This window comes from Natrix helvetica (genome assembly GCF_964273705.1).
Source record: "Natrix helvetica genome assembly, chromosome: 13".
In the NCBI taxonomy this organism is placed as follows: domain Eukaryota; kingdom Metazoa; phylum Chordata; class Lepidosauria; order Squamata; family Natricidae; genus Natrix; species Natrix helvetica.
Window position 1 is genome coordinate 18,502,177 of NC_138557.1, and position 16,283 is coordinate 18,518,459.

A 16,283-nucleotide genomic window follows, 5' to 3' on the forward strand; every position below is an offset into this window, starting at 1 on the left:
AGTTCGTTATTTCCTATTATAGAACAGAACAGAAGAATAGAGTAAGAATTAGAATAGAATAAAACAGAACAGGTTTTATTTGGCCAAGTGTGATTAGATACACAAGGAATTTGTCTCTGGTATAGAATCTCTCAATGTACGTGTGAAGCAACATAATAATAATAATGGTAAGATACCAATAAGAAGGGGTAGTAAAGAAGGTGAGAAGGATAATAATAATAAAACAACCTTACAACATGGGTGAATATACCTAGACATAAGACAGTACTGTGAGGATTAGGTGTTCAGCTGACTGATGGTACGAGTGCGATGTTTGCTTGTAGAATTTCATCATGATTTACGTAACTGATTTTAACATGATGTGAGAACTGAGCTATTGCAGTTGTCAGTCATGTTGATGGCCTGGAGTCTAAAACATATGAAGAACAGATACAGGATTTGGGTTTGGCTAGTCTTGAGAAAAAAAGGACTAGGGGGGACATGATAGCAGTATTCCAGTATTTCAGAGTCTGCCACAAAGAGGAGAGGGTCAATTTATTTTCCAAAGCATCAGAGGGCAGGACAAGAAGCAATGGATGAAAATTAATCAAGGAGAGAAGCAACCTGGAATTAAGGAGAAACGTCCTAATAGTAAGGACAATTAACCAGTTGAAGAGCTTGCCTTCAGAAGTTGTGGTTTCTCCTTCACTGGAGATTTTTTAGAAGAGACTAGGCAGTCACTTGTCTGAAATGGGATAGGCCAAGGTCTCCTGCTTGAGCAGCGGGCTGGACTAGAAGCCTACAAGGTCCCATCCAGCTCTATTCTGATATAAAATTTGCTGGTTGGTCCCTCATACTGGAAAGTCCTTACATAGATTTGTATTTTCTTAGTTTCAAGAGCTTGCTTTTAACCGAGACAACCTGGAGCTGATCAATAGAAATAAAATCCGTAAAGATTTGGCAGAAATGTATGCTGCAGCATTATTTACTGTTGATTCGGATTTCAATCTTGACAGGTGAGTGGAAATGTCTTTCTGATGCGATTAATATATTTTAATTATATCCCCAGTAACTATAACATTTAGGGGATGGGAGCTTGGTGGATAAGCAAACATTTTGTAGTTTTAAATAAGACACAGAATTGTTGAAGCTGCTCTTCCAGATAACCGGTAAGAAATTCAAGGAAAAGTATTTGAATGCTAACATTTCAAAAATATATGTGTGAAATTCCCATCACATAGTAAGAAAATCTGCATAATTATGTAGTTGTAAAAAACATTTTCATTTTGTGGAAACGGAAATTTCCAATTCTGTGGAGTGAATGCATAGAATGGGGAGGGAAAACAGAGTTGGGGGTCCAAACTAATCCTATCTACCTTACAGTAGGTCTCCTGGAAAGCTTCAGTTCAGCCTGAAACAGCCACTGTATGAAGCAAATCGTAATGTGCAACACTAGTTAGTTAATCTTGCTTGAGCCTGAAAAAGCTAAACAGTCTCATATCCGATCAATACTTGGATGGAGAACCAGTCTAGAATATGTATACTGAAAAAAAGATGAAGACGAAGGCAAACTGTATTAATTTTATATACAGCAAATCTATATTGTTACCCAACCCCCCCCCCCCCTACATAAATGGATCCATGAGGTCATCAGGAATTAAGCCCAACTCAAAGGAAGCTTTTCCTTAACCTTTAGCACCTCTCCACCTGCCCTCTACCGAAGGCGAACAGGGCCTTTTGCTATGAGTGCCCTCCTTCCACATGCATGCATCACCACAGAGCCACCGCCAAAGGCATCCATGAAAAATAGGACATGTACATCAAGCGGTAGCTATCGCAAAGGGTCAATTCAAGAAACACCCAGCCGCTGCCCAGAGTTAACCCAAATCCTCAAAGATGGGAGTCTCAGATAAATCTGAAGCAGCCATTGGTCTTTGCTTTCTTCTCAGCCTTCCAGATCAACTCGTTTGTTTTGCACAACATTCAGCCTTGATCTCCCGTCTGAGCCCTTCGGAGGCCTTGAGCTTTATTGCCCGGGTCAACCACCATTGCAGCTCTTCCAACCCATCCGCCTCTGACCGTCAGGTGAACTCACCCATCTTTTCCATTTGTACATGTTGCTCAGAAAATGATAGTCCTAAATTTGTATTACACATTGAAGCTTATTCATGAAGGGAGATTCATGGGCACTGCTGGATTGGATTGGGAGGTGAGAGAGGACTGGGACAGGTAGCCTTTCCAGGTATCTTTTCTGAAAAGTTTAAATCAAACAACAGACTACATTTGTTCTTTGGTTAAATATGCAGTCTAAACAAGCCAATTGTTTATACAACTGACTTTTTTTTCATGCCCTTTGAAAAGCCAATATTTTTTCTGGTGGGCGAGGTCATGGTTCTATTCTCAGTTGGACACTGTTGTTGTTCACCAGAGGCTAGAACAGAGAAATGTTCCTTATATGTGCGAATGTGGAGCCATTCCACAATGAATGGGATCAAGTTGGTATCATGGGAAATGTACAGAGAAGGTGGGTCTTTCTCCCTTCCTGTCTTTGATGTAAAAGACAGCAGAAGCTGCCTGATAAAGTAAGAGAGAATATAGAAGTAGGAAAAGATGGCCAGTGCTCCTTTACGGTGACCCCATGGGGCTGATTGGAGACCTTCTCATGGATAGGATTGGCCTAGGAACAGTGGCCTGGGAAGTAAATATAAGTAGCATTTTTCATATCACAGGCATGGAGGTGGGCTGGCACCTGGGACAACAGAGAGAGAACTATCTGTGTTGCATGCAGGGATTCTTTGGTTTCGATTTACAGAAGTTTTCTTATTCAGAAAGCAATTCCAACAATGCAACATGCCAATCTTCAGCCACATGTTCATCACCATTATAACCATCTCTCTCACCCTTTGTTCTGCAGGGTCCCCTCCCCTCCTGCTAGTAAACAGCTGCTGTTTGGACTGTCTCTTAATTGGGGATCGGCCTGGGTTCTGTTGAAACAGGAACAGAGACCAATGTAAACACTCTTGTCAAAATCAGAATTATCCTGGAGACATTGGCAAGGGACTGGAGGGGGAAAGGTGTGGCTGCAGCTCCCAGGCAGCCAATAGGAATGGTGCAGAACTTAGTCCTTCTCAACACTGTCAACCACATCCTTGTGCATTGTCCATGACAAAAATTGTGTTGAGAGAAAAGGGAGGCCTATTTAAAATGTAGAGCTGGTCAAGACAACATTCTGCTTCCTCAGGTGCGGACTGGGATTGAAACCAAGGCAATCAGTGGTGGGTTCCTACTGGTTTGGCCTGGTTTGGCTGAACCGGTAGTAGTTTGGCGGCCTGGGTCACTGGAACCGGCAGCGACCCAGGCCTGCCATGCCCCTGAACTGGTTCTCCTGGTGGTACAATATGCGCCACCATCTTGTTTTTTGCTTCTGCATATGCGCAGAACAATTTTCATTGTTCTGCGCATGTGCACGCACACACCGCACACCCACATGCAAACCGGCAGTAGTGACTGCCAGAACTCACCCCCGAAGGCAATGTCTCTGGATGAGACGTGTGGCACCTCAATTCCATCACTCACTCACTCAAATGCATACCAGGAGGATATTTTTTATATATATATAATTTTTTTTTATTATTATTTTCAAAACAGACACAACACAAAGAATCCTCCTTCTTTACATACTGTAGAAAGTGTATCGGTTGGTTACAAAAGACTTTCGTGCATCTCTTCCACAGTCATCAACCATAATTCATATTAACTCAGATATTTATACATGTTACCATCATCATTTGACTATAATTGTTTAAGCGTCCTTCATCATAAAATATACCAAGATTTAATACATAATCACATACTGGCATTTCATTTACTATTTCTAAAATTCCTCCAATAACACTGAATCCTTATGTCCTATTCTAGCTAAACATCCATAATATTTAGTAACAAAATTTTTTAATCCTCCTTTCTAAATCATTGTTTACAACTTACATCCAGTTTCCTTATGTTGTACCCATATATATATATATATATATATATATATATATATATATATATATATATATATATATATATATATATACGTTGTTATCATTATCCCTCCTTTATTTCATTATATCCTGTATCATAACATTTTTCCTCCTAATAATCAAGACTTAACTGAATCTTAGTTCTTTTTTATTAACCTTTATATATAATCAAAAAGATTTCTAATCTTCCTTTCATGGGTACCATTCAATATTCATATCCAATTATTACTTATCATAACATTATACATGTATACATTATTATCATTATCATTTATTTAACTATATCTATTGTCACTAAATTTCACTAAGTTTAACTAGTTTTAAATTATACACTTTCATCTATCAACCTGTATCTTTCCAGTAGCAAAACAGTCTCATGTCTTCTGCCATTTGTGGTATCAGCCCTCTAATCATCTCCTTAATCAAATTTGTATGGATTCTTCTTAGCAACTCATTGCTTATAAAATCTCTCATGTAATTTCGATGCCCTTCTTCTGTTTCCTTAATCAGCTTATCTTTAATTGTCAGTAGTGTTATCAATGATGTTGCTAATAAAATTTCTCTTTAAATACATAAATTCTTTTGTTTATTCTTCTTCTGTGTCTTGCCATCTGGGGTAGAGTTCCCCTCCATTTAATTCCTTTTTCCGTATTCCACTCTTTCCATTTCCAGACACAAACCAATCACCATAGATATCAGCAGATTTAATTTCTTTGTGGTCATTTTCCTCTTCGGTTTTTAGGATTCTAACCTCCACTTTTTCCACTTGATAAACATCTCCAACTTCTTCATCATATTTTACTGTTAGATGCTCTAAGACTTCCAACTTCTTCTCCATCCTCTCAAATGTGTTTGATAATTCCTGAATTTCTTTTTTTATTGTTTTAATTAGACAAATAACACACACACAAAACACTCTTCAATACAACTGCCAGCTAGCATGTCAATTGGTTACATTTGAGTTCCGTGCATTACTACAATCATTCTTTATACTTCATTCACATTAAATTTTAACACCAACAACCATCTATGAGAGCTACCACATTCTGTTTATTTATCGCCTAGGATTCCTATTTCCTTCCTCCATCCACCTATACCATTTATCCCATATCTGATAGAATTCTGATTCTTCTTTTCCCTGGATTTCTTTAGTTAATTTGTCCATTTCGGCACAGTCTATCACCTTTCTTATTATTTCCTCTTCGCTTGGGGTTAGCTTGTTTTTCCATTTCTGGGCATAGGCAATCCTTGCCGCCGTTATTATATGCAATATTAAGTACTGGATTTCTTTTTGTATTTTGTAGGCAGTAATCCTAATAAGAAAATTTCCGGTTTCCAATCTATTTTAAATCCCGTTATTGCCTCCAGCCACTTTTGGATCTTTTTCCAAAACCTTTTAGCCTCCTCACAGGTCCACCATAGATGATAGTATGTTCCATGTATTGATTCGCATTTCCAACATTTTTGGGATGTATTTGCCGATATTTTGGCTAACCTTGTTGGTGCTAGGTGCCATCTGTAAAACATTTTATACTGGTTTTCCTTATATGCGACCGAGAGTGTCATTTTTAATTTTGTTCCCCAAAATTTTTCCCATTTGTCTAATTCAATGTTGTGTCCAAAGTTCTGTGCCCATTTTATCATTTGTTCTTTCACAATTTCCTCTTCCATTTCGTATTTCAGGAGAAATTTGTAAATTCTCCCTATCAATTTTCTATCTGGGCTTTGGATGATTTTATCCACTAAATTTCTAACAATATCTTTTGCAGGCTTAAAGTTTCTTTCTGCTGTTGAAGTTGTGCACTTATCTCCAACTAACAAACACCGCTGCTCTGGCTTGGAAGGTTTTTACAAGATTAAGCATAAATTCACAATAAAGTTTTAGTTTCACTTTTCTCTGGTTAAAGATATACTTCAAAGGGACATCTGTATGTTTTTCTTCTTATCACTCTCTATAAACAAGCAGTGAGACCTTGGAGTGCCAAGCCAGGATAATCAGTAAGAAAAGTAAAAGTGTTTTGTTTCCAATACACAAACCTCCAGCCTCCGAGTAGCAGTGTTAATGTCAGCGTTCCAAATACCATGCATGAAATCAATCAGAGCCCAAGGCAGAATCATCTTTAAAGTTCCAATTTAATCATACAGGCATGTTGGCACTGTGCTATGAAATTCCAACTCTGATTCTCTTCCTGGAATTTCACCCAGTTGAAAGTTCATGATCTTATCCCCACACCCACAATCCATCACATGCCCCAATCCATTTTTTCCATGCTGGCATCTCCCCCAGCTTCTTCCGGTCACATGTCGAGGTGCAGAGACAAAAGATGACCTTGAGCTTCTAGAAAAGAATGACAACAATACATTCCACAATGCTACTCCTTTCTTTTCCCCCCTCCCAACTAGTACACTAATGAAACACATAGGAAATTATAAGAAAGTGTGGCAGGCCAAAGATCCTAAAAGGAACATAACTACAGGCCTGACAGTTATTGTTACAATTTTTTTTGTTTCTTTTTGTATCTTTTTTATATTCCAAGTTAATAAAAAGGTCCGATTCTTGAATGAGTTAGAAAAACACCCACAGTAATGAAAGAGGAGAATTTTAGTCCATAGGTTACAAAGGATAATAAAAGAAAAAAATAGAAGAAGAAAACTTAATCCATTCATTTTAAAAGGCTTGCATAAATTCCATCCATGAAAATAGCATTTAAAAAATAAGATAATCCACTGTCCAAAACCATTCAAAGCTTAATTCCGCCGCTTATTTCTTCTGTTCTCAAATTTAAATTAACTTTAAGTTTTTTATAGGCAGTCTCTTTTAAAACAGTAAAAATTCCTCACCAGCTGAAAACACTTTCTCTTTCCGTATCCTTCCGTTTCAGAGCTGCCAGGACTTCATCAGCCTAGGGGCTGTGCTTTTGTCGCCAGCTAGAAGAACTTATCCTGGATCGATCAGGGACTTTACGATGTCCCTGAGATCAGAAGGACGTATTGTTCCCGTTCACCGTCTCTGCGGGATGGTTTAGGTCCGTTTGGACCACCCAGCGGCAAAAGTATCGGCGGCGATCTCAGAGCATTGAGATTGCACGTCGTCTCGTCGCGACATTGGGTCCTCCTCTCCTCCTCCTCCTCCTCAATTCCAGCACTCACTCACTCAAATGCATACCAGGAGGATATATCATACAAAAGTGGCTCCCAGGGCATGCTTGTCCTGTGCTGAAGAGGAAGCCATGTGGAACTATAGACCTGTAAATGCTCAAAAGATTTTCAAGGAGACCATTTGACCTCCCATTCCTTGGCCTGAGCAGCAAACTCAACATCAGAATTAAATGATGACTTGGAAGTTGTACCAAAGTTTCAAAGGATAAGGTCCAGGGCCTTTTAACAAATACAGGTGAAACTCGAAAAATTAGAATATTGTGCAAAGGTTCGTTTATTTCAGTAATGCAACTTCAAAGGTGAAACTAATATGTGAGACAGACTCATCACATGCAAAGCAAGATAGTTCAAGCTGTGATTTGTCATAATTGTGATGATTATGGCTTACAGCCATTGAAAACCCCAAATCCACAATCTCAGAAAATTAGAATATTGTGAAAAGGTGCCATATTCTAGGCTCAAAGTGTCCCACTCTAATCAGCTAATTAAGCCATGACACCTGCAAAGGGTTCCTGAGCCTTTAAATGTTCTCTCAGTCTGGTTCAATAGGAATCACAATCATGGGAAAGACTGCTGACCTGACAGTTGTGCAGAAAACCATCATTGACACCCTCCATAAGGAGGGAAAGCCTCAAAAGGTAATTGCAAAAGCAGTTGGATGTTCCCAAAGTGCTGTATCAAAGCACATTAATAGAAAGTTATGTGGAAGGGAAAAGTGTGGAAGAAAAAGGTGCACAAGCATCAGGGATGACCGCAGCCTGGAGAGGATTGTCAGGAGAAAGGCCATTCAAAAGTGTTGGGGACTTTCACAAGGAGTGGACTGAGGCTGGATTCAGTGCATCAAGAGCCACTACACAGACGGATCCTGGACATGGGCTTCAAATGTCGTATTCCTCTTGTCAAGCCGCTCCTAACAAAAAACGTCAGAAGCGTCTTACCTGGGCTAAAGAAAAACAGACCTGGTCTGTGGCTCAGTGATCCAAAGTCCTCTTTCCTGATGAGAGCAACTTTTGCATCTCATTTGGAAACCAAGGACCCAGAGTATGGAGGACAAATGGAGAGGCACACACTGCACACTGGACTTCAAGCCTCTTGCAGTGTGCGCCTCTCCATTCGTCCTCCATACTCTGGGTCCTTGGTTTCCAAATGAGATGCAAAATTCCTCTCATCAGAAAAGAGGACTTTGTACCACTGAGCAACAGACCAGGTCTGTGTTGATTTGGGGAGCCATGTCAGCTGCTGGTGTTGGTCCACTGTGCTTCATTAAGTCCAGGGTCAACACAGCCTTCTACTTCATGCTTCCTTCCGCAGACGAGCTTTATGGGGATGCTGACTTCATTTTCCAGCAGGACCTGGCACCTCCCCACACTGCCAAAAGCCCCAAAACCTGGTTCAATGACTGTGGGATTACTGTGCTTGATTGGCCAGCAAACTTGCCTGACCTGAACCCCATAGGGAATCCATGGGGCATTGCCAAGAGAAAGATGAGAGACATGAGACCGAACAATGCAGAAGAGCTGAAGGCCGCTATTGAAGCATCCTGGTCTTCCATAACACCTCAGCAGTGCCACAGGCTGATAGCTTCCATGCCACGCCTCATTGAGGCAGTAATTGCTGCAAAAGGGGCCCAAACAAAGTACTGAGTTCATATGCATGCTTATACTTTTCAGAGGTCCGATATTGTTCTTTGTACAATCCTTGTTTTATTGATTGCATGTAATATTCTAATTTTCTGAGATTGTGGATTTGGGGTTTTCAAGAGCTGTAAGCCATAATCATCACAATTATGACAAATCACGGCTTTGCATGCAATGAGTCTTATCTCATATATTAGTTTCACCTTTTAAGTTGCATTACTGAAATATATGAACTTTTGCACGATATTCTAATTTTTTGAGTTTCACTTGTATATACACAAACAAATCAAATGTTGTCATGGAATTTTCTCCAAATCAAATTAGTATTTCAGATATCTCAACTTTAAATAACTTCCAGCTTTTCTTTTCTAGCTTGCTCATATGCTTGTGGCTCAAGTCAAGACATTTGATAAACAGACCCTGATAGCTTTGGGGCAGCAGGCGATGGGGCTCACCACAGGTCAGATTTCAAATCTAACAGCACAAGACCTAGTAGATCACAAGGTTTTGGAATCACTCGGCAAGGTCAAGGGCTGGAACAGAGGACAATCCCAGATTCTGGTCAACAAGATCCTGTTCAATTACAAGGTAAATCTTGTGACTTCCCATTTCTGATCTGTCAATATCAGTGTGTGTCACCAGTTTTCAACTGGTGTAATTGTGACTCAATAAGATACATTTTTTAATTTTAGTTTTTGAAGAAAAACCATAATGGAGAGAGGATACCAGCTCACTGCAGATATACAAACCTCAATGTTTTCCCCTCCTGTCTCTGGAATAGTTTCTTGTCTGCCATCGCTCTCAATCTCCCACTAATGCATGCCCTGCCAGGGCACCCACAGGAAAGTTTTAAAAAGACAAAATTGCAGTCATAGTTACGATCTTGACTTTTTAAATTCCCCTGTGGAGCCCAGCACCCTGCTTTTTACGTACCATTATGGCTTACCAAAGCATGTCTCCAAAGGAGACACTAAGATCTGAATAGATCTTAACTTCTCTAACGCTGGGAAAGGGGAAAAAAATGTAGGAAAATGTCTCTGGTAGTTGAACTGGCGAAAGGGGGCCTTCTGTGTATTCATTCTGCCTATTCACAATGATGAAAGAAGAGATAAAGAAGGAAGCAAGAGGGTGAGAGAAGAGAAGGAGATGAAGTAACATGGTCATCTTCTGAAACGTGTTTCCATTTTGTATACTGAGAGAAAGAAAAAGGAAAAGTAGCAAGGGGAACAATTAGCCTCTTGGAATCTCCTCCTCTTTCAGGGCTATGGACAGAGGGCATCAGAGTTAGAAGTTGGGTAAAGCGTAGGGTGGTTGACACCAAGAGAGGGCATTTCACTTCCACCCCCTCAAATCTAGGCAAATTCTAGGCAGAGGTGATTTATGTCTTGACCATCTGCCTCATTCTTCCTGCAGCTAGACACAGTTGAGAAATTTGAGCATCTCGGTACCCTGGCAGAAGGCTTGCCGGGTAACAGTTTTGACACCATGGCGGCCAGTTTCATAGTTAAGCTGGCCAAGAATGTGAGCTTTCAGAGAGCTTTCAGAAAAAGTCCCAATCATGTGAAGAAGGCCTTTGTCAGCAAGGTAAGAGGAGAAAAGTGACTATAAGAAATGTTGGGGAAAGGGTCGGTCCAGTGGTGAAATCTAAAGATTTTCCCTACAGGTTCTGTGGGCGTGGCTTGGTGGTCATGTGACCGGGTGGGCATGGCAAAGTCACCCTCACTTCTTTGCCCTTATGACCTACAAAAAGAAAACATACCAATTATTTTGTGCATTTAATACTTAAATTAGAATAATGAAGAATATTTATGTAAGAATACTTACATAAGAGCAATAAAACTGTTGTCTTCGATGCACCAATGATAATAATGACCTACAAAAATGTATTATCTGATGGTTGTTGTGACAGTTTTGGTTTCTTGGCCAAGAAACTGACCAGAGTTTGTTGTCTTTTCATTCTTGCTGGTAAAGGCTGCTACTGCAAAAGGAAGAAAAAGAGCTTTGTTAGCTGAGGACCAGTGATGGGAGCAATGCAAAAGCACACAAGATACAAAACATTAGTTTTAACACAAAAACAACACAATGCAGAAGCAGCTGCACCTCACACAAGCAGGAAACTCACAGAGCCACAAAGAGCTCAAACTTTCACACTTAATAAAAACACAATGCCATTATGCAACTCTCACACAATGTACAAGCACGCAACGTGTCCCCTACAACAAGCAGGAAACTCACAGTCACAGAGAACTCACAAAACCAACTGTTCACAAGCACAAAATGTCACATACAGCTTGGTGTGACTTTGTGTGTTTGTGTAGTGAGTGTGAAACACTACAGAAACACACAAAATCTCAGAAAGCTGCACAAATCTAAAACTATAAAAGCAGCTAAGACTTTTTAAATTTTAAATGACTATTATTTCCCCCCAAAAAATAATCCTAAAAAAACCCCAAGTAACCTTTTTTTTTAAAGTAAAAAACCCCCCACTTACTTACCCTATTGAAGGCACAAGGCAGGCAGGCAGATCCAGTTAGTTGCTAGCCGATGAGACGGATTGCAGGCTGCAGCCGAGGGATTTCAGAAGCAGCAGGCGAACAGCAAGGCAGCCATTCAGCCTCCAACAGCTCGGGATTCGGTCCAAAGAGCGAAGCTAAGCAAGCTGGAGGCTGGGGGGGGGGGGGGGGGGAGTTGGTAGTTAGCTAGGCAGGCTTAGCCAGACCAGGCAGGGACAAGGGTGGGGCCACCAGGGATTTTTACCCCCGATTAGGAGAACCATGGTCTATCGTCCCTACCGGTTCGGGCAAACGGCCCGAACCGGGAGGATTTCACCCCTGGGTGGGTCCCTTTAGGATTGCTCAGATAAATGAATGAATTGACAATTCAACAAGCTGCATCTGCTGTAAATCAAAGAGTATGAGAGTTGGAAGGTCTTTGCAGCATCCAGGCCGATCCTTGGTCACTTCAGAAAGGCTGATTGAAGCTTCCCTGGCAGTTACCTCTAACCCCCTGGTTGGAGACCAGCAGTGAAAGGGGGAGGGGGCCGCCTTTGGCTCTTGCTCTTGCTGTAGGTAACTCAGAGACAAAGTTGGCCAGTGTTGCAGCTGCTGCTTTCTTGCTTCTGTCAGCTGCTGATGAAGAAAGTTGCAGTGGTATGTAGAGCTTTACAACCCCACAGTTTCCCTGCCATCCAGCTGGATTGGGAATAGATGTTGAAATTTGTCATTAAGTTTCTGATTTATTTATTTTGTACAATTATTATAGCTCCCTTTCAAGAGAACAACTCTCCCAAAATCAACCTCTGAGTTATAAAAGTCTTTAATTTTAAATAAGCATACAAACATATTAAGCAATGCATTTGATAAAGTAGACCACAACCTACTTCTTGATAAGATAGAACAATGTGGGTTAGACAGCTTCACCATCAGATGGATTCGTAACTGGCTGATCAACTGCTCTCAAGCGTGTAGTCCTCAATGGGACTACATCTACATGGAGGGAAACACACAGGAAACACCTCAAGGTTCTGTCTTAGGCCCAGTACTTTCCAATATCTTCATAAGTCATGTAGATGAGGAACAGAAGGGGAGGATAGACTCAAGATTCAGAAGGATCTCGACCAGAGATGGGTTGCTACTGGGTTCGGACCGGGTGGAGGGGAGCGTGCCCTGCACAGCATCCTGGCTCTGCGCTCTGCTCCGCCCGAAGGCACGAAAACGGAACGCAAAAGGAACCCGGGGTGGGGTGGGGCACCACATGCAACTGCAGGGCACAAGCGCGCATATATAATCCAGTGTCGAGTCTTATTGCGGGGCTCACCATACCTGGGGTGGAGGTGGTGAAGGGAGAGGCATGGAGGGGTCCGTCTTGCTGGTGGACAGCTCCCCGGAATAGCATCAAGATTATGGGAAGTGGTGGTCCTGCTTTATACTGCACTGGTGAGACTTTACTTGGAATCCCGTGTCCAGTTCTGGTCACCACAATTCACAAAGATCCTGAGGTCCTTGAAAGAGTTCAGAGAACAACAAAAATGATAAGGGGTCTGGAGGGCCATGAACAGCTAAAGGAACCAGGTATGTTTAGCCTAATGAAGAGAGGGGTTAGGGGTGACACAATAGCTGTCTTCTAATACTTAAAGGCCGTCACAGGGAAGAGAGCATCATTTATTCTCCACAGCACCTGAGCGCAGAACAAGAAGCGATGGGTGGAAGCTTGTTAGAGGGTGATTCAATCTGGAATTAAGGAGGCATTTCCTGACAGGGCAATTAATCAATGGAACTGCTTCCCTCTTGGAGTTGAGTGCTCCATTGCTAGAGGTTTTCAAGAAAAGATTGGACAGTCATTTGTCCAGAATGGTATCTGCTTGAGCAGGGGGTTGCACTAGAAGACCTCCAAGATCCCATCCAGTCCTATGATTCTATGAGCCTTTTCTACAAGGTCATTGGGGATTATGACCCTGTGGAGAAAGGATCCAGCTATGCATAATTAGGTCTCCCTTCCCTTCCCCTAATTTTCTGGGGTCCCCCCCCCTCCTTAAACAGATATTCCGCATGCATGCACCTTTTAAAAGCTGCTGGTTGTAGCAGTTCACCTGACTTTCTTCGGGCCATTTGCAGATCCTCTCAAACTCCTCCTCTCTTGATGACATCTTAAATAATGTTCCAGATGATTTAATTGAATTTGTTCCCAATTCACTGCTGGTATTTGGAGGCCAGATTCCAGATCTCCACAAAATCAATGAGAAACCGTGGTCTCCACAACAGGTATGGCTCTGGACATATTTGCTGACTGAACCAGGGCAGACTCCGGCATTTCTTGCTTCTGATGTACTCTTCTCATTCCAGGCAGCAGTCATATTTGGAGATCTCTTCACCAGAATTGAGAACTACACAATGTGAGTTCTGGGATGATGATAGTAGAGTAAGCGGGGATGTTGTGGTAAGAAGGAGAAAAACAAGATAGAGCAGCTACAGATGGTATTTATTTATCCCTTCAAATAGTGTAGGATATTTCAATTATATACTGTATGGGGAATGAGGACACAATCATGCTTAACCAGCTTGCTTCTTCCCAAGATCCCTAGGCTGAGTACGTTTGGGCTTAAATGCCTATTTGGTTAGTTTATAATTCAGTGTATTCTGAACATGCAGAAATTGGTTGAGCGTGTTGCACATACGTTCAGCAATTCTTTTAAAGCAAAGCATGTGTTGTGTTTGTCAAGCTTTCAAAATTTCAACTTGAACTTCTGTCTAAAGTAGCTCTCAACTTACCACCATGGTTGATACCAGAACTTCTCTTGCTGAGCAATGTGGTAGTTAAGTAGACATGCCCCATTTTTTAAATTGAGTTTGTCAAACATGTACAAGATAACGGGTATAAGTATAAGCATGGACATGAACAAAGGAAATGAGTACAAATAGATGGGGACAGTAGGACAGGGACGGTAGGCACGCTGGTGCACTTATGTACGCCCCCTTTACGGATCTTTGCATGTCCAATTTTGTGGTTGTTAAGCAAACAGTTTAACATTAAATCAATGATTGTAATGCGACTACTAGTACTTGAAATATTGAACATGAGCTTCTACAAAGGGGTCAGAAAAGTCAAGATGGTAGCTGTGACTATGATCAAATTTTTGCCCCATTTAAAATTTTGTATATTTATTTGATTTTTATAGGCCCCGTCTCAGCCAAATGACTCTCAGGAGCTTGGGCATCATTTACAGCGCCTCTATAGCAGAGACAGAATTTTGATAATTCTGTAGATTCTTAAAAAAGCTTTCTTGTTGAAATCTGGTATAATTATCTTCTAAGACACGATTGACCGGTTTCTGTGGCTTTCAGGCTTTCTCCATTCATCTTGCAAGGCTTTCAGTGTGATGTGGCAAGTAAACTGATGCCTGAGCAGCTCTCCTCCTTAGTCCAAGAAGTGAGATGTAAGAAGGCCAATTTGAGTGAAGAACAGGTGAGGAGATCTCTTGGACCAGGTTCAGATCAAACCCAGGTGCAAGGGCTGCATACGGTGGGGCAGACACCAAGAGCCTGAGTCTGGCATGTCAGCGGCAAGGCCCTGTTCCTGCCCAAAGCAGGGGCCTGGTGGATTGCTATGAAACAGGATAACATTTGAATTGCACTTGTGATACTGTATATCCAGCCATCGTCTATAAACTGGCCTTTTACATTAATGGCTTTTCTAGTATTTGCCATAAAACTGACCTCTCAAGACCTTTGTCATAGAACATTTGCTTATAACATGTCCAGAATTGGCTGGGACAAGCCTGACATTGGCCGACTGGATATTAAAGGATTGCTGGGTAATTTCTTGTGGTTTGCTACTTCCTAAAGCAGGTGAAACAATTAAGGCATCTATTTGCTTCAGGATTATGTAGAAGAGGGAATTTCATTCTACATAACATCTTCCTTATAGTAGAAAAACAGCTCCAACTCTCTCTTCTTCTTGTTAAGTCATGAGCCTGTGGGTTTTCTGTTTGAATAACACACCATGGATGCCCATTCTTGGAGGAAATAGTACAAGGCATCAGCCAAAGACCTGATTCCCCCATTCATTCCATTTTAATGTGCCACTAGATTTTATTTCTGTTTTGCACTGCTTTATATCTGTTTTGCACTGCTTTATATCTACATTTTGCACATTTCTGTTTGCACTGCTTTATATCTACAGTGGCAGGTGCGGAGTTCCATAATGAATCTAAAGTCATGTATGTTAGTTTATCTGAGAAATTTGCTGCTGATTTCTCTCTTCCATTTCACTTTATTGCAGTCTTCTCAGGGAGAATTAAACTATGATCTCCAGCTGAAAGAAGTCTCTGTGGTACCATAAGTAAATTTGAACCAAAATGCACATAATTGTTCTGCTTAGCACTAAGTTAAAAAAATAGCAAGCCATAGTTATGCAAAGTGTTTCCCAAAATCTGTTTACAATTCTGATTCTAGTCTTTCCCAACCATGTAACTTCTGGGTGTTTGAGCTCCACTCATTTAGGCATCCAATTCCCTTGAGCTCTTCAGAAGACCCCCTTTTGTCTGCCCACCTGGATTTTGATCATGCTGATGGAGATTAGATGGGCTGAAGTGCAACTATGCAGGTGGCCACATGGTTGAGAAGTTTATCTACCTTCAGTGACAAGCATACGATTCTTTTTTTGCTTATTGTGACAGCAATGTCTTATTTTCTTTTTATCAGCTCTCCTGCATGGCCCGACTTCTCATCAAAAGCAACCGGACCACAAACCTCAGCAGCTACCCAGCAGACGTTCTGCTTTTTTTCCCGTGAGTAGTTCTGAAGGGTGCTTTCCAGCAGAAGGAAGGGGCTTTCTCTGCCCCTTTCAAGCTAGCTTTTAAAGCTTTTCTTCTGGCTCTCTTTTGATTCTAGCAATTTTAACCTTCCCCAACAACTGTCCAAAAGATGAGTCCCAGGAGCAACAATGATCTTCATGACATGATATGAAATATTTACGCATTTACTCA

At 41.2% G+C, this 16,283-nt stretch overlaps 2 protein-coding genes across 6 annotated transcripts in view; one reads left to right on the plus strand and one right to left on the minus strand.

The window, feature by feature from the left end:
• Window positions 1-16,283, plus strand: part of LOC309398879 (uncharacterized protein) — an 80,423-nt gene that overhangs the window by 42,970 nt on the left and 21,170 nt on the right. For 3 of the 4 annotated variants that reach the window (XM_081966149.1, XM_081966152.1, XM_081966150.1), the window contains exons 19-26: window positions 871-995; window positions 1,929-2,064; window positions 9,173-9,388; window positions 10,214-10,384; window positions 13,414-13,560; window positions 13,642-13,691; window positions 14,641-14,761; window positions 16,000-16,085. In XM_081966149.1, the coding sequence (XP_081822275.1) occupies window positions 871-995; window positions 1,929-2,064; window positions 9,173-9,388; window positions 10,214-10,384; window positions 13,414-13,560; window positions 13,642-13,691; window positions 14,641-14,761; window positions 16,000-16,085 (1,052 nt within the window). The remainder of the gene's footprint in view (window positions 1-870; window positions 996-1,928; window positions 2,065-9,172; window positions 9,389-10,213; window positions 10,385-13,413; window positions 13,561-13,641; window positions 13,692-14,640; window positions 14,762-15,999; window positions 16,086-16,283) is intronic. The other variant, XM_081966151.1, reaches the window with a different exon arrangement.
• LOC309398880 (mesothelin-like) overlaps window positions 13,652-16,283 on the minus strand; it is a 69,337-nt gene continuing 66,705 nt past the window's right edge. For both annotated transcript variants that reach the window (XM_081966154.1, XM_081966153.1), the window contains exon 13: window positions 13,652-13,698. In XM_081966154.1, coding sequence (XP_081822280.1) covers window positions 13,667-13,698 — 32 coding nt within the window. In that variant the 3' untranslated portion in view covers window positions 13,652-13,666. The remainder of the gene's footprint in view (window positions 13,699-16,283) is intronic.